Here is a 25,628-nt window from a genome sequence, read left to right on the forward strand (position 1 = left end):
TTGGTGGGTGTTCTTTAAAACTCGCTTTTGTAATTGTCTCATTGAATGAGCTTGATATCCATAATAAAGCATTGAGGGTTGTAAAATTTTGCAGAAAATGTGTTTTTATGAAGCACTTTTAGAAAACAAAAGCATAAAAATAATTAAGGTTGTATTTTATGCTTTGGCTTGTATTCTGTTCCCCCCTATAGGACCACTTCCAAAAGATCAAATGGCGGTTTTTATTGAAGTAATTTTCTTCGCCTAACAATTTAGCCTTCAGATAACACAGACCTGCTAGATGGATTTCGGAATCTAGATTTGCTCGACTGTAATGAAACTTTTCTGTAGATTTGTTCGAAAGAATATCCCGTTGAACATTGATTTATTGTATGGACAAACTTTTATTGTTGAAAATTGCTGTGCGATTTGCATGATATTTTTGGACTGGTCAATGAATTTTCTAATTTTCATACACACAAGGCTTGTGCTTATTTCTAGACGGGGGTTGCATGAAATTGATTAGGCAAATTGAATTGAGAAATTTGGTTCAAAAATAAAAATAAACGATAATAGAGCTTAACAAGTGAATTATTTCAGTATTTGTATGCCTAACATGGCTTAAATTTTACCACGAGAAACCATAGGCCAAGGGGGCCTATTTAATTTCAGTTTCAAAGGCATATAATTAGACCTAGTAAAGATTTGATACTTACTTTGATAAAGTAAAGGCAGCATTAAAGCAATGCATTCAAAACTTGAATTATTATGAAACCAGGCGCATTTATGTATCATGTTATACAATTTTTGAAATATTGTAATCAGGATACGGACAGCTCCGGTGTGTTCATTTGGGAGGGTGTGTGTGCCCCCCCCCCAAGTTTTTCTATAGAATATTCATTTAATATATAGCTACTAAGAAAATGGTCATTTTGAAGCCCCCCCCCCCAATTTTTGCTGCTGTATATAGTTGATCACAGACCCATATTTAATGTATTCCGAAAAATTATGAAGAGAAAAGGCCAACACCCCCCCCCCAATTCACATACACTTTTAAAATGTTACTACTGGGCCTGGATGGGTCTTGCTTGTAGATCCATCATTTATAATGTCAATATGAAATTGTGGGGACTATTGATGTCCTCATTGTTGAATTTGTGGTCCCTTGACAAACTGCATTGTATTTATAGCCTACAGAGATAAAGACAAACTGTCTAAGTGGTTTTATAAGAAAAATGTTTGAAAGTGTATTAAAATAAATAGTTTAAATTTCTTTCTAGGGTTTGTAACAATGACATCTACAAGCCTTACTCCAATAGCTGCAGAGAGAACAATTTCCATCACAGATTCAGAAAATGCATTAACAGCAGAAGACATTCCAATGTAAGAAATTAAATATCTATTAGTTAGAAGATAAACAAAATTTTGTCATTCAAAGTCTATGTTTCTAATCACAGAATTAGCTTTTTGTTTCAGTAACACAATGTAGGGAAGAAATATTTTGAGTGTTATAAAATGTATGGTTTTCACCTTGTCTTACAAACACATTATAGTCAATTATGATTTAAAAATACACATAAATATGATAAACATTTACTGTTAATGCAAAAAAATTGTAGTATCATTTCATACAAATTATATTAAAATGAAATCCCTTTAACTTCATTTTTGTGGAAAATTGATAAAGATCTAGTTTAACAAGACAATTTTTAATTCAAGTACAAGTACTGCATGTGTGTATATATACCTACAAAATAAATTGCCAAATTGCGTAATGCCATCCTGCTTCTGGAATTTGTTTATACATTTTTAAAATCATTTCAGTAAACCAGATGAGGGGGCCAGGAAATTCTGTGTTGGCAATTATGAGAAGGGGGAATTCAGTAGTGAGAGTGCAATCAAACTGCCACCGACAAAAGGGTTAGGGAGGATAGATATACAGGAAGCTGCCAATAACATCATTGAAACAACTAACAAGAAACGGAAAAGGGACTCAGACATGTTAAGAGACTTCAAAAAGACTGCAGAATATCAGGTGGTTTTCATCATTCACAGAAATCACACACATATTAATGTTAAAATTAACTTAAATCGGGTCAAATTTTATACCTATCATATTAAATCAAGATTTATTAATACTGTTTAAAAAAAGAGAATATATGTTAGTGATCCCCCCCAAAAATTGAACCTTTTGTTAAATCAAATTCTTTAAAAGTGTATTTGCTTTCCTGAATTTTATTCCATATATAATCTCCATTTTCAAGCTTAAAAAAAAATCCAAAGAACAAAGGGAAGATTGAAGAAACATAAAAACTTCTTGTGACTATAATATCACCAATGCAGTATTAATTTACTTTAGGTAATAGCATTCTTTTCCTTCAGCTCTGCACAACACTCCTTGAAATGCAGAACCGAATCCACAAGGTTTATGAGAGACAGGGCAAAATAATGGAGGAAAAGATGCAGGAATTAATGGCTTGTCTGGAGAGAATAGAAAAGCTGGAAGAGGAACTGGCAGAATTTAGGAATGCACTTCAGCTGCTTTATCATGACATTAATTAATGATTAAATTATTGTAAAATACAGGTGTTTCTATCATGACATTTAAATGTTAAATTATTGTATTAGAGGAGGGTTTTTCATGTTATGTTATTGAATATTAAAAGTAGATAAAGAGAAATTAATTGAATTTTTTGTTTTTTCCTGAATTTGATTTCTGCATGTATCTTGTTTTGGTTCACAGTGTAATAAAGTTTTGAATGCTAAATACGAATAACAAGAGAAAGACAGAAGTCTGAAATACAGATTGGAATTAAGATATTTGGTTCACAGCATACATGCATTGATGTAAATTAAGTTACCATTTTCCAGTGTAGAAAATATGAAAATCAATGTAATTGTTTTTCCTTGTTTAAAAAAATGGAAGAAAAAAAAAACTTGTCTGCAACCAATCCTGTGTTTTCCAAAAGAATAACTAGGATAAATAGTTTAGTCTTTTGTTGGAAATATTGATTGACATAAATTCATCATGCTAAGGGAGAAAACTCAATATGGATCATGTTCCTCACTTCAATTTACAACGAAATTTCTAATTGTCAGAATTAAAATCAATTTTTTAGTTCTACAAAAGGAACATGTTGGTGTTCAATGTTAATTACCTGTGTCCAGTTCACTTTGAAATCCAGCAAGTTAATATTCACACATACATGTACACACCCACATCTTTTAAACCATTTTGGTATGACTAAGACTGCCCCTTCCTCCTTTCATTCAAGTTCTTTGATTTTTTAAAATAGCAAACATTAAAAATATTGAAAAGGGACATTGAGGAAGATATTCACAAATGTAGTTCTGGATAATAATTAAAAAGAGCAATCTCAAGGGCTACATCAAATATTCCTAACAGATGAGGCTAATTTTGCTTTATTTAGGATGTAATATAATTAATAATGATAAACTCAAAACAAATTAAATTTTTTTGTAACTGTAGAAGACATTTTTTGAAATACTGTAAACTACTCGTAACTATTATTTGCGTCATCTTTGATTTGCAATTCATCAATTTGAAAGCAACCCGCAGTAATTAATTTTCGTGACTGATGGAAAATAAATAGTTCGCAGAGATTAATATTCAAGAGTAAGAGTATATCAAGGAAGTTGCAGATATTTCTTGCACGTGAATAAAAGTTGGTTTACAGTATACCTTCTTTTTATTAATTTTCTAGAAATGCACTACATGTGCAAATATCTTCTTTGATGTTCCTTTTCAATTTTGTTCACAGTTATGGAGCAACACTCAGGAAAATTCTTTATACCGGTAAATAAAACTGCAGTTATTGACAGATATTTATAGTCATTTACAGAATACAGTTAAAAATCCAATTCTGCTCTTTCATTGCAAGATACCTGAGGTCAAGAAAATGAATGATGCATTGAATTCCTTAATTTATTTGAATATTTTCAGAAAAAATACATGCATAAAAAATTAATAACAAAGTCCTGAGATACTAACAACCATCAGAGGTGTGGGCACCACTGCACTGACTTAACAACTGTACAAAGCAGCAGGAAAAATTATCAAAATGATCAAGGCAAACCACTAGCTCCATTAATTATAACATGAATTGACATTTTAGTCATTTACGAAAGAAATACAATTATATTTGTTAATACGAAGATTGAAATTAAAACAATTATATTCATGGACAAGCTAAGAATTAAATTAAAGTTGTGTCATCCATATTTATTATTAGCATATTTCTAATCCTTTACTAAATGTGAACTGAGAAATATATACATGTATGGTAGAAATTACAGAGCTCACCTCAACAAAATCTGTCTTCAAGTAAGGCAAAGTCCCACATTCAAAATAATAATCTAGTAATGTAAAACCCAAGGGCATAGAAGTACTTAATAAGAAAACTGCACTAAAAGAGTTAACCTGGGACACTAAGGGTATCACATAAGCACCCCTCCCTCCCCCGACACAATTGAGGTGAGCTAAAAAATTCTTACTCTTGTATTGAATACCCAAGCCATTTAACCATTCACATTTAAAAAATAAGAAATACAACATGTAGTACATATTGATAAAATACTTTTGGAACCAAATCTAACAAGAAGCATTGAATCTGGGTTTACCAGATTTCTGTACCGGGTAATTTATTTTAAATGTATATGTATACCCATTGCATTCTGAAGAGGACTAGATATTTAGGAAATATTGTAATGACTAGGAGGAAGCTAATAATTGTAAAAAGAGTAAAATGGACTACATGTAATGGGACTATAAAATACAAATATATATACATGTATACTAGTATATTATGTTTATATGAAAAGAAGGACAACTTGAGATGATATGCATGCGATGGTATTCTCTAAAATGCTCTCATACCAGCTATGTTTATGAGAAAATGGGTAAATGCCCAATATCAATATTTTGAAATTTTTTCATTGCTCTTTTTATCTCTTATCATTATAAAATCAAAATTTATTATGTTTTCTCATAATTTCTAGACTGGTTTTGTCTAAATATTTTACAAGAACCCACAACCCTTGTAAAATACATGTATATGTACAAATATATAATTACATGTGTATGTACTTTGTGAATATTTCTCCTATCCTAGCTAATTTTTTCTCAGAATGTATTGTTAATTAAAGCTATCCTATCAAAGACTATTTTGATACATGTAGTTTATATTTATTATGTAAAATGCATATCTTTACATGTATTTAACAATATTCACATGCTCTTCTTTACAATAACTTACAAAGTGACAAAGAAGCACCACTTTCACTACAGGCAGAATCATTGAATATATTCATTTGCAAAGTATCATTTAATGTGAAATCACAAATTTTCGAGGGGGGGGTAATTTTCGTTGTTTTCAAGGAAAGGAGAGACCCTCTAAATTCATAACCACCTCAAAATTTTAAGTTTCATATGCATTACTACTCAACACTTCTCCAACCACGAAATTGAATCCCCACAAACCAATATATTTTTTTCTCAAACCTAGAAAATTTGACCCCATGAAAATTTGTGATTTTACAGTATACAGCATACAAAATACATTGATTAAAAGAGTACAATATATACCTTCAAAATGTGTAACTTATGGTTTCATAATGTGTGCTTAAAAATTCAACACAACCAAGCAACAAGAACAGACAAATAAAGGCACAACAACGTTAAAGTATGAAGTAGAAGCTGATAAGCATAAACATGATCAAATTAGCAGATTGGGGGAATATTACAGCTTTATTGGTCAATATTAAACATTACCAAGATATTCTCAAATGGTGAACACAGTACATTTCATGCAAAAATATTGGTAAGAAATATAAATGGGATACCGGTGAGGTAAAGGCATACAAAAATTATGTATCACATCCCAAATATCACATCACAAGGGAGATTTGATTGTTGTATGGAAAATAATTCAAGTAATGTATTGGTCCATGGTACTTGGAAAAATACAAGAATAAACACTGATAACAGACCCAAATAAGCATTGCACAAGAACAACATTAAACAGACAATACTGTATACATGGTTATTTTCGCCCCCCCATGTCATTTTTGCCCTTTTGCACTTGCGAACATTTTGCCCCATTTTAAATTCACCAAGTCATAATTCTGTTAAAGAACCTATGCTGTGTTCTTTGAATTTGCCCAAACATGAAGAGGGTGAAAGGGGCAAAAATAAAACGGGGCAAAATTTCCCTGTATACAGTATGTAACATTTACACATGTACATTTAATGATTTATATTTTTTTGCATTTGGTTGTTATGACATTTGCATACAAAAGACATTACTCTAATGTAGACAATATAAATGTACAAATAATACGAAAAAAAATCAATCTACAATATAATTCAAATTAATCATTCTTGTAAGGAAAAAATAAATTTTATGAATAAAGATGGCACTGTTTTGTATAATATACAAAATGCCTTGTTTTCAAAGCAATTTTGTTTATATTTATATCTCTTATGTTTGTTAGTGGTTGTTAAAAAATCCTATATTAATCAAAGTTGTCTTATTCAAATATGCTCCATGCACCATGTTCATCTGTGTACAGTTGTACTACACTAAAAAACTAAAAAATATACATCTTAGAATAAGAAAAATATAGCTACAATTCTGTATAAAAAAAACTTTTGACAATATGGTTAATTACTCATGTTGTTTATAATTAGGTGCTGTTTGAATTAATGTTGAGTCACCTAATTAATAACTTCACTATGTAACATACAAAACTACAACAAAACTGCATTTACTTTTGATGTTAGCTGCGTTTCAGTGTTGTTTGAAACAGAGCTCTTTGACACTTCACTGTTTGGCGTATTTTGCCTGTATTAATGCTGTGAGATGCAGAACAGACTGGCTGACTGACTTTCTTGGTTCTGGGCTCATACCAGATCAATAATGAATTAAATGGCATTAGCATCACTTTGTTGGTCCTCCTCTTCCACTGTATGACAGACAGACTGGTAACAGTTATACTGCTCCGTGGGGTGAAGAAAGAATTTGATTTCAGATGCCTTGGGGTGACAAGTCTTGTAGTAGATCAGCTGTAGACTTATGTGTAGCAGGCAACCCCCAGCCACGGCTCCGATGGCAGTATAATAAAGCCAGGTCTCTTTCTGTTCTACACTGTACAGCCATAATGCCAGCATGATAAAATTTTCAATATAGAAAATAAAGTAGTACAGAATGGCTCTATACCTCGTGTGTCCATCTCTGGCATTCAGAAAGCAGAAAATCATAGCATAGCCCAGTATAATGTTAAAAATGACCTCATCTCTCTTCTTCTCTCCGTAGAAATTAGTTTTCTGACAGAGCAACCATACCGTCATGATGATCCAATGTATAGCTGCAGCAACAAGAACAAAATAGGTAAACTCGGAGGCAAACAGGGCTAGAATCAGCACCCTGGGCCCAATCTCACACAGTCTCCAGGAGAAGTAACCCAGGGTCAGCATCAGAGTGGACAACAGGCTCTGTTTTTTGGGTACATGATCTTGGGATTGGTCCTGCTTGCTGACATATTTTTCATAGAGTTCTGAATGCTGCATGGCTCTCAGGGCCTTGTGATAGGAGGTCAGGCTAAAGGACAGGCCTGTCCAAGATCCAACCAGGGCCACCACACGGATGATTTCTGAAAAAGAGTAATTTTAAATAAAGTTTTCTTTACTTTTTTAAAAAAGAAAATTATTAACAACCTGTTAACCTTGTGACGTTACTCTTGTTTCTGGTACAAATATTTGTTAAGTATAAAATCTGCACATAAGTGTTAAGAAGGACAAAAAGTACTGCATGTAAATATCACCACATATATTGTATCATATTCATTTTTTTTTCACATATCTTCAACAACAACTTGTCAAATTAAAAAACAGATTGCATCAGGAAGTTTTTGCAATGTACAAAATCGTGAACTTTAATCATGAAGTAAAAAGGGTTTTTTTAGACAATAATGAGATGTGATGTATAATTTTACTGCAAAAGCTCAGACTTTTTATTTTTTGAGATATTGTCTAAAATTGATAGTGTAACACAAACAGAATGTATAAAGTTATGACCTTGACCTCTGACCTTATGACCTCAAAATCAAAAGGGTTCTTCTTTAGGCCATAGGGAGAAGTAATACATGGCGTATTATAGTTTATTGCTAAAGTTGAAAGGCTTCTTGAAGTATTACTCACAAAATGAACCTGAGTATGAATTTATTGAATACCTCGACCTTTGGGACCTAAAAATCAATAGGGGTCTTCTTTTGGCCATAGGATGTTGCAATATAAAATTTCATTGCAAAAGCTCAAAGGCTTCTTAAGATATCATTCACAAATAAAAGTGGCAAAAATACAGCTAACAGACATAGGGACAGACCCAATAATATCCACCTCTTTCAGGGAAAGTGATAAAAAAAACAGTCAAACAGCATTGGGTCACATAAAGAACTGTTGAATGGTTAAAGCAAATTAGTAAATGTAAATGCTTCATGAGGCAGAGTTACATGTAGTTTTAGATATAAAGTCAAAAATTGGAATGTTTATCTAATATCACAGGTCATGCAGCAATAGTTAAAGTTATAAGCATGAAAAATTTAAATGTAAAGAAATAAGACTTTTATTTCTGAGCTACTGTTTGAGATGAAGTACTGGTAATAAAATGTAATGCTTACTCATGTGCCCATGCTCTTCAAGATCATTATTCCCATCAAACCCATTATTTTTTATTTCACTGAACAAGATGAAAAGCTGAAGAACAAGCTGCGGTGCTGCCTCCAAAAAACATTCAAACATGCGAACCAAGCCAGCATCAGTATCCTCATAAAGCATTTGTTTATAATGGTGCCATTTCTTTTTTCTGTCCTTTTCCTCCGTCTCACTGCCTTTCTTGCTCATAATGCCATGGTAAATGAACTCAGAGTGTCTGCAGTATGAAGTTTAAAGCATGACAGAATGTTATTATAAACTGCAAACAATCACACAACAAACAACATAAAGCAAAACAAGAGGCTCATGGGCCACATCACTCACCTGAACACTGTGACTAGAAAAAAGCAAAAATCAATCTAGTATTGAAAAAGCTAAAATGCATAAATGGTCCTGACCTAACCCTAAAAGGGAGGGGGTATGATCTGAATTAACTTAACTAAGATAGAATGCTTACATATTTCTTTGAATTTCTGTGGCTTTTTTTCTCTATAAAGTTTGAACTTTCATTTTGGCCCCCTTCCCGAGTCATGTCTTGAACAAATCTGAATCAACACTACCTGAGAATGCTTCCATATCAATATGACCAAACCATGACTTGATTGTTTATGAGTAAAAGATTTTTCCTATATAAAACTTTGTACATCAATTGTGGGCCAACCCTAACCCAGGTTCGAATCCCAGTCTAGTCAGCTGCATTTTTCTCCTCTCCCATTACATTTGATGGCTTGCTATGCCCTGGAATTGACAGGTGAGATGCCTGCTAGGGATGAGCCTGGCTTGGGGAGGGAGGTATGTGGCGGTCAGCCGGATTTGATCACCAGTGGCCAGAAAGCTCAGTTGGTAGAGCACCTGACTGGAAATTAAAGGGGACCTGCTTCAAATCCCAGTCTGGTCCACTGCATTTTTGTCTTCTCCCTTTACACTTCATTATCTCTCCTTGAAAGAGGGTGTGGCCCTTCACTTGAACAAAATTGAATCCCCTTCACCCAAGGATGCTTTGTGGCAAGTTTGTTTGAAATTTGTATGAAATTTGAAGTTGAAAATGTGAAAATACAGAAAGACAGACAGCTAGATGGATGCAAGGACAAAATTTGATCAGAAAAGATCACTTGAGTTTTCAGCTCAGGTGAGCTTAAAATTAATCAGTAATTAATGTTAATCATCAAAGCAAGACAATGGACAAACAAAATTAAGCAAAATTAAGCTTCAAAGGTCTAAATGTAATCTACATGACCTACAATACAATACCTTACAACTGGTCCAACCATTAACGGAAAAGTGAAGAAAATTCTGAGAAACCAGATCCATATAGGAGTTACTTTAGTTTTGGGTTTCTTTGCAAGTTTCTTTTGCTCCTGTTCATAATCAACAAGATACCACCGAGCACTTTGTCCATTAGAAATAAAAGCTGGTATTACAATAAATCCAGTTGTAAAACCAAATGCAACCCATCGATCAAGGGTATAGTAGTGTGCTGCCAGTAAAATATCTGATACAACATCATAGAAAAATAATATAATTGAAAACACAGCAAAAATAATGTCATAGTATTGAAAGGGATATTTTATAAATTTCAAAATTCTTCCTTTCTTTTTGTCCCCTTTAAATTGTATGGAGCAATCAGGTTGAGATTCACCAAGATCTCCATTTTCACCAATGTCCTTGGGAGTTTTGGGTGTGATCAGAGTTTGCAATTTGATATCGGACTCATTCAAAGAATCATTATCAATCCCTTTCAATGATTTTTGTTTCTCTGCGTAGTACACTCGACGTGTATAAGGCACTTTTCCATTTTTAAACAAAGGAATTGCCGTATGCGTTGTCACTCTATCACCGGAATTCATTTTGATACTTAGTCAAGGCCACAATCAAATACTACGTAATCATATTGGCTATCAGTGCAGTCTCAACTTTGCATTTCGAGTCAGTTCGGGTTAAAGTTTTGATTGAATAACTCATACATGAAATCATTCATTGGATGAAAAAGGTTTTTGTGATATGTTAAATATATTATATGCTAATTTCTTCTATTTTAGTTTGTTTTCCATTTATCAAAAGAAAAGTTTAAAAAGATGCATAAAAAAAAACGAAATCTGTGAATGACATTTTTAAACAGAAATATTTATGTAAGACTTAACAACATACATGGAAGTGCGCATCTCGAAAAATGTCAAAATGGGAAGTAACGACCAAATATATTGGTTTTTGTTGCTGTTTGTTTTGTTGAAATCATGTCATTCAGGTAATTACGGTTACATTTGCTCTGACATCAAACCTCCGGCTATGCCTATCCATCTCTCTGAAGATTTTTGGTCATATTTTTACTGGTTTTTATTTGATACAGAACGGTTGCTCTTCTATTTTTAAAACAGACCAGAGGCCTGCAGTGTCACCCACAGATAAAAACTGTATATGTATCGCTAAAAAAATCGCACTTTTTTTTAGCTGCAGATTTGTAGTTTGCTCTCTGAAAAATTAAGATGGACGACCAAAGAACTAACCAATTGAAACAAAAAGTGTATATTTATTGGATTTGCACACAAAAAAGACCGCTCTTTCTCTTTTTTTTTCACCATGCATTTCAAACATATTGTATACTAATACACAACAAAACTGCATGTAGAAGTCATGCAGGAATGCATTGTACCGAATAATCTGGTTCCATGTTCGTTCGCCTGATTCCCCGTTCGCCTGATTTTTACAGATAAAAACTTGTTACATGTTCGCGTAATTTAATAAAGAATAAAATCTAATGAATTTCTTTCCTAATTTTTATGTACATTCAAAATAAAACAGTCAGTCACTGTATCCGCCAGACGTTATATGCATATGATCACACCCGTTTTAGTATCAGCGGTCACACATGTCCTTTAATTGTTTTAAAAACATAGCGCAATTCGTAAAAATAACACGGATGTATCCCCCTTAATTAAATTGATATTAATCATCTAATTAACTATAGTTCAAACACTTAGTCATTCAAAAAATCATTAGAATCAAATAAAAATTTATTTAGACTAAATAAACATTGCTCTTCGTATCAGAATTTAAGAGAAAAAAAAAATTCCAAGTTCGTAAGTGAAATAAATAGAAAAAATGATATACTCGTATGTTAATTTTTAATTCATATTTATTATATAAGTATATATCATGTGTATATTGGGCGAACCACATATAGGGCGAACAAGATATTGGGCGAAAAATATTTTGGGCGAAGGGACTCTGCGCGAACGGACTCCTGCGAACAGGTAGATCGGGCGAACAAACCCGTTACCGAATAATCTTGACACCTAATATGGCAGTGTTAATACTAATAATAGACAAAATGAAGGGCTATAATCATTGGTCAACACTTCTGGGAAATGTTTTGTTGTGGAAGTGGTTAAAAAATATGCTAGGAACATTTGGATAGTAAAACTTCTAGATGGCAGCATAAATTAATGGAGAAATAAATCGATAGCAGACTTTTTGGTGCACTATTTATTAAAAAAAATCTTAAGACTCAATCAGCCACTTGTTAATGACATTTTTTAAAAGTATATATATCTTGACACCTTTTAAAAAGGTTATATAAAAAGAGAAAAATTTGGATGGTCCCATGGCCCAGATGGCTCAGTATTTACAATGATTATAGGAAATGTTTTTTTATGTGGAAATAGCTATAAATAATGTGTTTCTAAGAAACATATTTTCAGTTATATTGTAAGAGACAGTTTAATCCTTTTTTTCAGACAGGAAGCTACAGATCTGCAGCAAATTTTTAAGCATGCATGATCAATGCTTTATTTAAAATCAGAGAAGGGACTGAAATATGCTTTTTGATACAGAGACACAGAGCAGATTTAACTTTGTTTAAGCAATGATGAATGGATATGAATGTACAGTTAGTATAAACTTTATTTTATGTTACCTATTAATAAAGAATTTCTTGATTTGCAGAGTTATTGTGCAATAATAGTAAATGTTTGTATGGGAGCGATTACTGCGGGCAGGACAGAGGGTGTCTCTATGGATGTCAGCCTGGATTTTCTGGGAAAAACTGTGACAGAACCTGCTCATCGGGGTACATTTTCCTTTGAACTGTTATAGTTTTTAAAGAGCATACATACACAATTCATAAAGAGTGACTAAAAATTGGTTACTTTTGATAATGCAGAATAGATTATCTAAATATTTTTAGTATATTTAACAGTACCATATAATAAACATTTCTTCCTTTTGTACAGGTGCATTGAGTGTGATTGGAATGGTTACCATGAAAACTGCACAATGTGTGAGCCAGGTAGATATGGACCGGGCTGTACAGAAATCTGCAGCACACACTGTAAAATAAGCCCGTCTAAGTGTGACCAGTTCGGTCGCTGTATCTACGGTTGTAACCTGGGCTGGAGAGGCGACAAGTGTGAGGAGCAGGACTGTGATTTTGATAACTGTGTTCTCTGTGACATCTCCTACTACAATAACTATATCTATTGTTCAGTGTGTACGGAGGGGAAGTTTTGGAACATAAGCTCTCATTCCTGTGTTAACTGTAGTGATTTCTGTGTGGGAGGAAGCCTAGCATGCAATACTACTACAGGGGCTTGTAAGTATGGGTGTAAATATGGATACTTTGGCAATAACTGTGACAGAAGATGTACACTAAGTCACTGTAACACTTGCAAGGAGAATCCTTATAATAATAATGCCGTCTATTGTTCAGCCTGTGATGATGGATATTTTTGGAATAGCAGTTTCTGTGACAGATGCAAAGGTCATTGTATAAATGGAAAGTCCTGTGATAAGTCATCAGGGAAGTGTACAAATGGCTGCTCAACTGGCTGGTATGGAAACATGTGCAATCGTGAATGCTTAATTCAGAACTGTCTGCAATGTGCAGCAAAGGTAGAGACAATGCCACCTACTTGTCAACAATGCAGTGCTGGTTTTTACTGGAATGGGACAAGTTGTAGAGAATGCAGTAACAAATGTAAAGGAGGTCAGCAGGCCTGCAATGGGACTACTGGCAGATGTCTTAATGGGTGTGAGTTTGGTTATTTTGGAAGTCATTGTACATGGAAATGCAGTCCTTATTGTGCGGGAGGGGGATCGTGTAAGGAGGATTCTGGACATTGTACTTATGGGTGCAAAGAAGGATGGTATGGTCTACAGTGTGACAGGAGATGTCCTCCAGAGTGTACACTATGTCAAGTATTTATAGACACCGGGAAGTGTTCAGAGTGTTTTTCTGGCTGGTACGGGACCTTATGTGATAAACCATGCAGCCCAAACTGTAAAAGAAATTCTTATAGTAATTACTTACATTGTAACAAAGACACGGGCGTATGTGTGGATGGTTGTCTGGCAGGGTTTTATGGTGACACATGCAATTTTACTTGTAGTGAGCACTGTTCATTTAAGGAGTGTTTTAGAGAAAGTGGAATTTGCAAATATCCATGTAGTGTTTACAGATTTGGCAACTACTGTGAGAAAACTTGCCCAAAGAATTGTAAATACCAGTCAGACGACAAAAAAGCATGTAACGAAATTACAGAAGTGTGTGTTTATGGTTGCACAGATGGTTTCTATGGTGATTATTGCAATAAAACATGCCCTTCATTCTGTGAAAATAATCAATGTGATAGAGTATCTGGGATTTGTTTGAACTGCAAGCCAACATTTTATGGAAGATTTTGTAACAAAACTTGTCCTGTCGATTGTAAAAATGACAGGTGTAACAATTTAGATGGTTCTTGCAATGAGGGGTGTACTGATGGCAAGTTTGGAAAATACTGTGGTTCCTCCTGTAGCACTGAATGTGTAGGAGACACCTGCTTCCATCAGAATGGCTATTGTGACCAGGGCTGTCATGCTGGGCGATATGGATTCGAGTGTCAGCAGCAGTGTAGTGAGAACTGTCTGGATAACGTGTGTGAGCAGATGTCGGGGAAGTGTAGCAAAGGATGCCAGCCAGGGTGGACCGGGGATAAATGCAATGAAAGTGAGTTTTACTTAAGGATATATCTGGCAATTCTTTAAAAAATGTTAATTAGGCTTGTTTTCTTAGCTTGATGTCACTTTATATTTAAACTTACACTTTGAGCATTGATTGTTCTTTTCTTACAGAATGTGTTCCTGGCAGGTTTGGTGTGAACTGTGACCAGAAGTGTGGGACCTGTAAGAACAATGAGGTCTGTAATGACAATACTGGGATGTGTCCCCACGGCTGTGCTGAGGGATATACTGGATCCACCTGTCAAATTGGTAAAAACCGCCTACACAATGAAGGATAATGCACACTTATACATGTAGTATTTTTTCCCTTCAATCATACATGTAAAATTTGCATTTCATTATACATTTGTAATAGCCCTTGAAATGTTAAAAAATACATGTTCATATGGTAAATACATGTACTTATATTCATTATTGTCTCTTTATGAGAAATGTACAAGTAACACTGAACAGTATTTTTCTACTTCTAGCTCTAAGAAGTGTGGAAAATGTCAGAGATAAGGATGCAGATACCATGGCCATAGCAGGAAGTGTGACAGCAGCCATTTTGTTGACTATTTTGACAATAGTCATAGTAACAATCATTGTCAGACGGAAGCATGTACATTTTTGTGGTACATGTTCAAAGCCACAGAAGAGCAACGGTTCCCTTGAAGATGAGAACCACCCACCAGAGGTAAAGCAAAACTGTTATGAATTTAAGAAAATGCATGTGTTCTATAAAAGTTCAAGGAAGCTATAATCATTGTTCACTGAAGAGTTCCAATTCCATAGTAGATTTATCTAAGGCTATCTAAATTTAATTCTCTGGTTCTCAGGCCAATTTTCTCCAAAACAGATCCGGGAGGGCGGCATTTTATTTATCATTTTATTGGCAATAAAGTAGATGAGGGAGGTATTTTTTTAATTTTAATTTTCGGATTTTCTTTAACATATAGATAATGTTTTTAATCACAGATATACTTTCCATTTCTGGTCAAAATTTCTGCTTTATCCATTGCTAATCAGCGTGTAAACATCGAAGGTAATGTCCTCAAATGTATTTTCAAACGAAGTAGCCAAAATCTCATTGCAAATGGCCACCGGAAGTGATATTTGAATACTAAACTTGAAACAAAAAAGTTTGCTCCGCAATACTTACTTTTTATTTTATCAAAAATACAATAAAATTAGCAAGCTACCTTGAACCAGAATTTCAATTTTATATGGCCTAAAATATATTTGGAGTGATCTTCCTTTTGATGTAAAATGGAATAAGCAGAAATCTAAAGTAAGTGACAAAGTTTGAATTGGATTAAAATATTTTTGACATTATATTTTAGGAAAATATTCCACAATTATTGAATATATTAATTCCTTGTATTTCTCCAAAGTCAGTAAACAAAAGTGACTGCTGTACACTAAAATAGTAATTTCATTGTCTATGAAATTTTTCCTGGATAAATATGGCAGGTACAATACATTATGTTGAATATAGCAATCTCAGTTTTTACAGCTCTATTTGATATTATTTTCTAAAAGCCTCCCCAAAAATTTCATCAGTGTTTAATGTTTATATCTTCCTTAAGTCTCTGTTTCTATAGCCAAGCATTTGTTGTGATAGTATGTTAAAATGAGCATCTTAAAGAAAATCCACAAGCATGTTTTAAGTGCTCTAATTTTGGAACATTTTTACAGATTTTCGGTGTAGGCAGTTATCACCCATGATTATGTTTTTCATCTTGAGGCATATAAAGGAATGGCACTTGAATAGGCCAAATTTTTAGATGTTAATACTGATAATAATGAAATATATTGACATAAATTGTATTGTGTAGATTCTGCAGTTACAAATGTTGGCTAATAGTATTTAGTTCTAAAATGTTGGCATATTTTTACAATTTTTTGCATGTACAAAATGGTTGTGATGAAAGGTAGTCCAGTTTATTTTCTTGATGAGCATATGTTAAATGAACTGACTATTACCATGCATTTAATATAAAGATGTGTTTAAGAGATGAAAATTATTTTTTTAAAAAATCCAAAATAATGAAAGAGAAATTTTAATTACTAGGAGGGTATCCCCTTACTGCCTCTTTGTCCGTGCCGGACAAGTACTCAAGTACCAGAGACTGACAGAAATGTGAGCAGCCACTTCTAGTCAATCTAAAATAATTAATACATGTATTTAATTGGAAAATGTGGCATATGGATTTATTTCCTTTGTAGCTAAAATTACACTTTCTGATTTAGCCACTGAGCCCATATACTTTTGCAATACCATAGCAGGGTATACATGTGTATTATCACATCTGGATTTGCATGTCTTGCATGTATCAACAAAATTAACTTTACTTCAAATTTATCCTACTACCTATTGAAATTACTTGCATGTAATAAAGGATACAAAGGAAGTAACTCTATCTAGGTCAGTGGTTAACAAGAATTACCATGACCCTTTTCTCTATATGCTAGTACATATACTCTGAATTTGAAGGCTTTATATAGAGAATTAGATATGGTAAATCTACATACATCCGTGATTGGGCTAATTGCTTTGGAATTGAGGTGCAATTTTTTAGTGTCTGACAAGGGAAACAAATCTTTTTTTTTTTTTTTAGCCAAAAACCTTTTATAAATCAAAATTAAAATCAATTCATGCTTAACTATGCAAATGATTCTTATAGCCTATTATTTTCAAACATAATAAACTTTTTTATATTGTAAACTTAACAAAAGCAATAAATTGTGAATCAGGATTGTTTGTCTCTGGCATTTCACTATAAGTGTGTTTAATTGTATCATTTTAAGTTGAAAACTTTTTCAAAAGTTCTATAAAAGAAAGATACAACTGTTATATTAACTCTTAATCTTTTTAATTGTCAATAGTCACAAGTGTCTGTTGACAAATAAGAAGTTAACTAACATAAGTAACAGTCACACATTGAATTGTTTTCTTCTCCTACAAAAATTCTTTAAACCTGTTTATAAGTTATAACTGCAAGAACTATTACATTACTGTGTATTATGTGGAACAATGTGACATCTCATATGCACAGAACTAAAGTGATGAAATATGTAGTGGAGATTAAACAATTTTATAAACCTTATAGACACTTGAATAGGTAATGAAGTCATCTGTGGGGTAAATTTGTAACATAATTCCATAGTCCCAGGTATGGGATGATATCTAGCTAGTAAATTTCATACCTACTCGGCTTCACCTTACCAGGTATAAAATTTACAATGTATCACCCCGTACCTGGTCACTACAAAACTGTGTACTAATAATATCAGAGACCCACTACTGGTTATTCTGCTTTTGTTTCTCCAGATGGAGAGGGATACACATATTAATCAAGAGATCACACCCTCATTAAAGTTACACAGACAATGACATGCCTGTGTCAGGGGGAAATTTTTAGTCCCGTAGTTAAAAAAAATTAGAACACTTTTTAATCACAATATAAACTAGTGCTAATTGTAACGGGAACCGTTACAGATGTTCCCCAAACACTCCCAAACTTCATTTTGGTGCCTCATTCCCTCTAAGCTTCATCAAATAAACTAAACTCTATGCATCTTAAACTTAAACAACGTTTTCCCTAAAGTGTACCAAGTATATAGCAAATTTTTGCATTACACGTACGCACACTTGCATGCATATGCGGAATGACCATATCATTGTATCTACACTATTGATTTATTTTAATGTACTTAATATCAAGGCATTCAAAAAGTATTCGAACATACGCCTAATCAAGTACGTTTGTAATTATATGTATTGCACGTGCATGCACGTGCATGCATGTGCATGATGACCATACCCTCTTGAAGGGGTCCATTAAGCATGTTAAGACTATCTATGTTCTAAATCCCATCCTGTTTGGCTGAAAACCAAGGGAGTTATAGGCATTTAAAGTTTTAGCCAATCAGATTGCAGCGCACGTGCATGCGCATGATTTCATGAAAATTATTTTCTTTCATATCGAAGAATATGTTAGTGCATGACTATGTTTTCAATTTAAAAGTATTTCGTCAAAAAACGAATAAGATATCGAGATTTTTGTTTCAGCCATCAGAGCGAAGCGCACGTGCATGTACTTGAGTTCATGATAATTTGACCACGTCCTCTTGTCTATAATACTAATATATTCTTGTATTCTTAGTTTCAACACATTTCATCTGAAAATAGAAAAGTTATGGTTATATCAATTATATTGGTCATTTTACATGTTGCACGTGCGCGCTCTTGCAAACACGTGCGCGCAAAATGACCTTGATTCCGCAAATCTACATAACATGTCTACTTACCCTAAAAAGATTTTACTTACATCAGATGAACAGTTTACAAGATCATTCGCGGACAAATAAGTACCCAGGAAGAAGAAAAATAATAATAAGAAACAGAGTAAAAACAATATGTTCCCCAACTTCGTTTGGGGAACATAACAAGATCAAGCACTTGTACCACTTATTACAATACTCAGTTCTTCACTCCTTGTAGTGGTGATACGGTACATTGTACGAATACAGCCTTGTTTTGCATCTGTAGTGTCAATAACTTAGTGTTTAGTAATGCAGTTGCTCTTCTCTACAGTAAATGTATTATAGTGCTAAATCTTTATATATTTCCATCCATGAAGTATTATCTCCTTTGTCATGTTTGTTTTTTATTATCATGTATGATGAAAATTGTTTGCTGTTGATTAGTTAGTAAAATAGCTACCATCAGTGTTACATATCCATTGATTATACAATATTTTATGTTCTTTCACCATAATTTATACAAGTATGAAAAGATTTTTTTTTCAAATGTTTGCTATGTTGGAATAAACAGTGCAATCACCAAAAAATATTTACATAACCTACTAACACACATATAAGCAAACAGAGGAGGAATATTATTGTTTAATTATATACTCAGATGTACATTAGCTATTGTAAACAGTAGTTTTACATTAGTATCATGATTTATAGTATGGAATAAATGTTAATGTTTTATTATACCCCTGAAAACGAAGGTTAGGGGGAGGGGGTATACTGGAATCACCATGTCTGTCCAGCTGTCTGTCCACCTGTAGAGGAGATCAAGCATTATCTACTGCAATAAATGCGTAATTTTTTTTTTTCTTTCACAGACCTATGGATTCCAAATGGAAAATACTGGCACTGCCATTAGAAATGCAGACAGAGGATTTCCACAAGATGACGGTCGGAGAAGTTTTGTCCTTGACACTGAGTCTTTACAGATCTTCTCCGAAGCAACATTCCAACAAATGCCTTTAGACATTTCTCTAAACACAGGGAGGTATAGGAGTCACAGTGTGCTGGTTAAATGTCTTCACAAAGGTATTAAAACAAGGCAACTTACTGTGAAATCTGACACTAATTTTCGTGGAGGTTTAATGTTTGTTGTTGGGGCAAGGAGAGACCCACAAATTTATGACTGCCACGAAATTTTAAATTTTCATATGCATTACTGCTAAACATTTTCCAACCACGAAATTAGGTCCTCTCAAACCAATATTTTTTTCCTCAAACCTGGAAAATTTGACTCCATGAAAATATGTGATTTTACAGTAATATTAAACATATTTTATAATTCTATGTTTATTGTTCTACATTTTTACTTTTCATCATTTTTCTGTTCTCTTTATTTTTACATTTTTTTCTTTTTTCAGAGAGGAATAAAAACCAGATGAGAAAATTTCATAATGAACTAGAAATCTTGACATCTTTAACAGATGAGCATCCCAACATTTTCACTTTGTTTGGACACTGTGAAGACGAAAGTAAGAAAATTAAATTAGTATTTATACATACATGTATAGTGGTAGCTTGGATGATAATGAAATTTTCTTTAAGTATAAAACTTCAACAGTGATGTCAAAATTGGACTTGCACTTTTAAAAAATGGGAACCTTGTGGTTTGTTGCAGGGTGTGAATACAGTGTGTTTGAGAGCTGTGATCAAGGTGACTTGAAGCAGCATCTGAAACAACTCCGATACAGTAGTGACAATCCACCAGATGTTACCTTTAAACACCAAGCCTCAGAACTCATGTCTTATGTGTTAGATGTTTTATCAGCAGTCATTTTCTTGAAAGAAAAAATGGTATGAAGTTAGTGGAATGCATTGCATCTCTGTTTAAAATAACGATTGTTAGTTTGGTTCATTTACTTGCAAATAAGACTCATTTTGATGTTATGAGGACTTGTAAAAGATTTTCTCGTGATCAGACCTCTTATTTTTGATTTAATTGTTCTTCTTAATTTTTCTTAGATAATCCACAGACTTGTAATTCCTATGAACATTTACCTTTTTTCCCATGGAAGGGCCAAGCTTGCCAACTTCAATTTTGCCATTAATTCTACCTTAGAATCTCAACCAGAACCAGTGAGAAATTTTTCCATTTTAATGGTAAGAGATTGTTTTTTATAATCCCTATTTGCAGAAAATTGCGAAAAGGGGGCGGGTATTCTCTTTATAATAATTAATATCATATTTACTTCAAAAAAATCTTTTGAAAAAAAAAAAATAAATACAAGGAACCACTAAAATGATGTCTAACTTTACTTTAAGTGAAGATAATCCACCCAAATTATTGAGAAATTGGATGTGTTTCATTTTTATATCTTTGATATGATTCTGATAATTTTAATCATTTACGAGGGGCCCTTATTTCCTGGCAATTTGTGCAAATTGATTATACGGTATATTTAATATTTTGTTTGATTTTAAATTAGGAGGCATTGTGCAAATTTTTACATTATAATATGTTAATTTTTTTAAGTGATTGTTTCTATTTCTACAGATTCCTAGGAAATACTACCCCTGGCTGGCAGTGGAATCTAAAAGAAGAAAAATTTATTCAAATGAGTCTGAAATGTGAGTCTGTCTAATTGCCTAAATAAATATAAGAGTGATTTCCAGTATAAGCATAATGTTATAAATACATTGAAGTAAATATATGTTTTGTACAATAGCAAAACTGATTAAAATAATATAAACTTCATGAAAACTTGTATACATGGATTTCTTGTTTTGTTTCAGATGGACATTTGGGGTGCTGCTTTTAGAAATTGCCAGCCTGGGATATAGTTTTCCTGAGGAAGAAAATGAGTTTTACCTCATGCCTCCTAAATCATGTATTAGGAAATTGTAAGTGACCAAGTGACTTAAACAAACATAGTGATGTTTGAGTGATTTAATTTAGACTTTAGGCATGTAAATATATTATACAGTCCAATCTTGTGATCTTAAACTTGTTGAGACCAAGAAAAAACAGTGAAATATCCAGGGATTTAAGATATCCAGGGTAAAATACCTAAAGAATAAGAGGTTTGGATTTCAAATCACTTTGACATATCTATGGCATTTGAGATATTAGTTATGAGATACCCATGTTTGACTGACCTTGTAATAGATACATGTATAAATTGGACACATCAAACATTTATAATTGATCAGTATGAGTGGCTACCTTTAACATAATTTTTGTAGCTTTGACATAATTTTTGCGATTGATATGTTTTAAGTGTAAAACAAATGATAACAAAAAATGAAATCATCTACACGCTTTGCATGTTGCATACACTGAATGTGTTTTATCATCAGGACTAAGTAGACATCCTAGTAGGTCAAAAATATTAAGAAGAATAAAAAAAATACTAAAAATCCTGGAGGTGAAATGAAGATTGGGGACAGTAGGGGGTACAAAGTATAATAACTCGTCAGACAAGCTTCATTTGCTGATTTAGACAGAAGCTTACTAAATTTCATTAAAATAGATGCTAGTTTGGTTAGTCTTTATATTGACATACAGTTGATTTTAGTACATGTATCCCAAATATTTCCAAAAGATATTTGGGAGTCCCAACTACATGTTCTTTAGGTATTTTACCCTCAATATCTTGGATCCTTGGGTTTCTTGAAGTATTTTTTTCAGTTCTTCTGAGTTTGAGATAACAAGGCTTCACTGTATCCAGTCTATGCATATAAACGTGTTTACTTAATATATTTCTTTCAAACTTCAGACTTCGTTTAATGGAGTCTTGTTGGAGATTGACTCCTTCAACCAGACCAACATGTCAGGAAGTTTACAGCCAACTCAAGACCATCAGCCAAACTCTTGTATGTATCAACATGTTTTTCTCCTTCTTTATAAAGATGATATTTGTAATGTGGAAATGGAAGTTAATGAATGAAGAAGAAAATACCAATAATTTTTTTTTTTAATTTTTATAGGCCGATCACCAGGAGGATGAATCCGTTGTCATGACAACTCTAGTTTAAGAAAGGGTTGTAAATATAAGCTCATTATCCTGACCAAGCTCAGAAGCTCAGTGACCATTTCTTCCCATTTAAAAACCATCAATCAAGATTGTCATTATTGGAATGATTGCATTCCTGATATCTTTTGATATATATTTTACTTATTACTCTTTTTTGAGCACTAGTTCCCATCAAAACTTTTGGAAACAGTCCCTGTCTACAACCAAGCTATAGAATGAGACATTGTTATACAATGTATTTGAATATTGATATTAATAGAAAGTCCTTAATTGTGAGTTTGTTACCCATATAATGAGGATTTGTGTTCTTATACATTCATTTACATGTACATATCAACACAGGTTTTGTAGTAATGTTACTTAGTCAATAGGAAGTGTTTTCTAATTGATGTTTCATGATCATATTTACAGCATTACTCAGAATATTTACCTTTTTCTTTTTTATATATTTATTTACATCTCGTTTTCTTTGATTATGTGAGCTTTTCTACATACATTTTATGTACATCGGACATTATATAATATTATCAGTTATTATTTTTTATTTAGAAAATGAATTGCAAAGTTATTTTATCAGTATTTTCCCAGGTTGTGTGTTAAGATGATTAGTCTTATATTAAAGCCATGTATACAGGTTGTGAAGACTTTGAAATGGAATTTTATTTTAAAAGAAAAATATTTTAATTTGTTTCTATGTTTGTAAAATCAATTTAATCAATTCTTTAATTTTACAATTGTACGAGACAGAAAGCTATGTACCAGTACCAGGACAAAATATTAGTCTTTTAATCATGTATAAAGGATGTGAAAATGAAGAAATGAAATATTATTCAAACTGAATTGCAAACTTTTAATTTATATGCTTGTAATTTTTTTCTTTATTGATATGTGAATTCAGGTATTGTGTTGACACTAATTTTTAGGGGGTTGTAGGCATGAATAGACCCTGATTTTGTTGTACTCCATGAAATGAAGAATTTCAAACAGAGAACAACTCTACACTACCTAATCCTCAAAATCTCAGCCAACCAAAATATTTTTCCTCATACCATAAAAATATGACCCCCTACAAAAATAAGTAATTTTACAGCATTACCAGGGTAATTCCACAATTACATGTATACTAGACAGAATATGTGTATAATTTCATCTTTACCTCGGTCTTGTATTAGACACAGTATATAAACACAGTAAAATATGCATTCCAGTCCAGAATAATAATTGATATTCATTGTGTTTGTGATAAACAAGTGTCATTAGGATTCATATTCAGCAGGCTACCACACAACTTTATTGGGCAGAAACATATATACCTGTATATACCTGTATATACCTGTACTGCTATAAAACATTCCAGGTGCCATGACTTTTACATTGCTGCTTAAAAAATGTATTCTTATACTGAATCTTTATGTACATGCATGTACAAGTAAAACTGGATTATAAAGAAGTATAACTGGGACTTCAAATTCTTTTTATCTTTAAATTTTATAAGAAACATAATGAAACTATGGAACTGGCACCAAAAAAAAGTTCCCCATATAAACCAAGATTTCTTTACTAACAGGTGCTCTTTAATCAGGTTTTGTTGTATATGGAAGAACACTGAATATTTAAAAGGCATCTGAAATCTTGCAAAACAATAATAGTATTCAATATAAATTGCAAAACTATAATTGTAATGTACACATATCTACAAATATACTTATCATATTTATATAAATTTATATTAATATGTGAATGGATTTGCAATCTTGCACAAAAGAATGGAATATTTTTGAAAATAAACATATTTTTTATGGAGAGTGAAGAACATTTATATAGAATATATCATATGTTGTTTATTTTTACTTTGGTTATGTTTTGTATGTAAGATGGAACTCATTATTGCAATGTTGTGAACCATTTGTTTGTTGCAGTAAATGTTACAATACTGAATGTAAAAAAAAAAATAAATATTCAGAATTTTTTTAGTAGTTATGCAAAGTTCATAAATTTGGCTGAAAGGTATTTTGTTTATGTACAACTGTATGTATACTGCTCATCAAATTTGAAAATATATAAGGGATACAACGGCATAACTGTTCCTTTCTCTACTCATATCATGGTAGTTCTACTGGTCAAGGAGCTTGTGTGATGGCAAAGAGTTTACCACCTTTCTTTCTGAAATATTGAATATGTAGTCTCATTTGAAGGATCGCTCAGCAGGTCCTGGAGTGGATTTGAACCAGGAATGTAGGGATAAACTCCTTACTCAGCAAATTTATCCACTATGCCACGTGTATGACTTATTTTTAATAGAAATCTATAAATGATAAAGTACATCAACAATTGTGATTCTTTTTTTTGGGGGGGGGGGGTTTACAGTACTACATCTACTCCTTTTACAGTTTTATCTATACTTGAACAAGAGGCCCATGGGCCACATTGCTCACCTGAGAAGCTTCGACCATTCTGTTCTTTACCAAATTTCCCCTTATAATACATGTACATATTGTGACTCCACCCTACCCAACTGATCATAATTTAAACAATTTGAAATCTACACTACCATAGGATGCTTTGATTCAACATTGCAAAACTTTGATTCTCCATTGTGGCCCCGCCCTACCCCAGATGTCATGAGTAGAACAATTTAGAATCTA

At 32.9% G+C, this 25,628-nt stretch overlaps 3 protein-coding genes across 5 annotated transcripts; 2 read left to right on the plus strand and 1 right to left on the minus strand.

Annotated features, from left to right (window-relative positions):
- Positions 1–187: 187 nt before the first annotated feature.
- Positions 188–2,668, plus strand: LOC134236855 (synaptonemal complex central element protein 2-like). 2 transcript variants are annotated; one of them, XM_062719004.1, is made up of 4 exons: positions 188–310; positions 1,260–1,362; positions 1,804–2,014; positions 2,362–2,668. In XM_062719004.1, the coding sequence occupies exons 2-4, from the start codon at positions 1,271–1,273 to the stop codon at positions 2,539–2,541; spliced, it is 483 nt and encodes a 160-aa protein (XP_062574988.1). In that variant the 5' UTR covers positions 188–310; positions 1,260–1,270; the 3' UTR covers positions 2,542–2,668. The 2 variants fall into 2 exon arrangements, with proteins under 2 accessions (XP_062574988.1, XP_062574989.1); XM_062719005.1 differs by having other exon boundaries at positions 206–229.
- Positions 2,669–4,217: 1,549 nt separating this feature from the next.
- On the minus strand, positions 4,218–10,641 carry LOC134236852 (XK-related protein 6-like). The gene is made up of 3 exons (XM_062718999.1): positions 9,962–10,641; positions 8,677–8,927; positions 4,218–7,650 (listed from the first exon to the last, which is right to left on the minus strand). Exons 1-3 carry the CDS (start codon positions 10,555–10,557, stop codon positions 6,923–6,925), a joined length of 1,575 nt encoding a protein of 524 aa, XP_062574983.1. The 5' UTR covers positions 10,558–10,641; the 3' UTR covers positions 4,218–6,922.
- Positions 10,642–10,853: 212 nt separating this feature from the next.
- On the plus strand, positions 10,854–25,034 carry LOC134236853 (multiple epidermal growth factor-like domains protein 10). Of its 2 annotated transcripts, XM_062719000.1 has the most exons (14): positions 10,854–10,955; positions 12,653–12,776; positions 12,940–14,693; positions 14,819–14,956; positions 15,178–15,383; positions 16,761–16,829; positions 19,828–20,038; positions 20,371–20,481; positions 20,628–20,803; positions 20,972–21,085; positions 21,504–21,577; positions 21,743–21,850; positions 22,726–22,822; positions 22,937–25,034. In XM_062719000.1, exons 1-14 carry the CDS (start codon positions 10,859–10,861, stop codon positions 22,982–22,984), a joined length of 3,327 nt encoding a protein of 1,108 aa, XP_062574984.1. In that variant the 5' UTR covers positions 10,854–10,858; the 3' UTR covers positions 22,985–25,034. The 2 variants fall into 2 exon arrangements, with proteins under 2 accessions (XP_062574984.1, XP_062574985.1); XM_062719001.1 differs by lacking the exon at positions 16,761–16,829 and having other exon boundaries at positions 22,937–25,033.
- Positions 25,035–25,628: the final 594 nt, after the last annotated feature.

This window comes from Saccostrea cucullata, unplaced genomic scaffold, assembly GCF_032062105.1.
Source record: "Saccostrea cucullata isolate Sc308-1 unplaced genomic scaffold, CSIRO_AGI_Scuc_v1 ctg12, whole genome shotgun sequence".
In the NCBI taxonomy this organism is placed as follows: domain Eukaryota; kingdom Metazoa; phylum Mollusca; class Bivalvia; order Ostreida; family Ostreidae; genus Saccostrea; species Saccostrea cuccullata.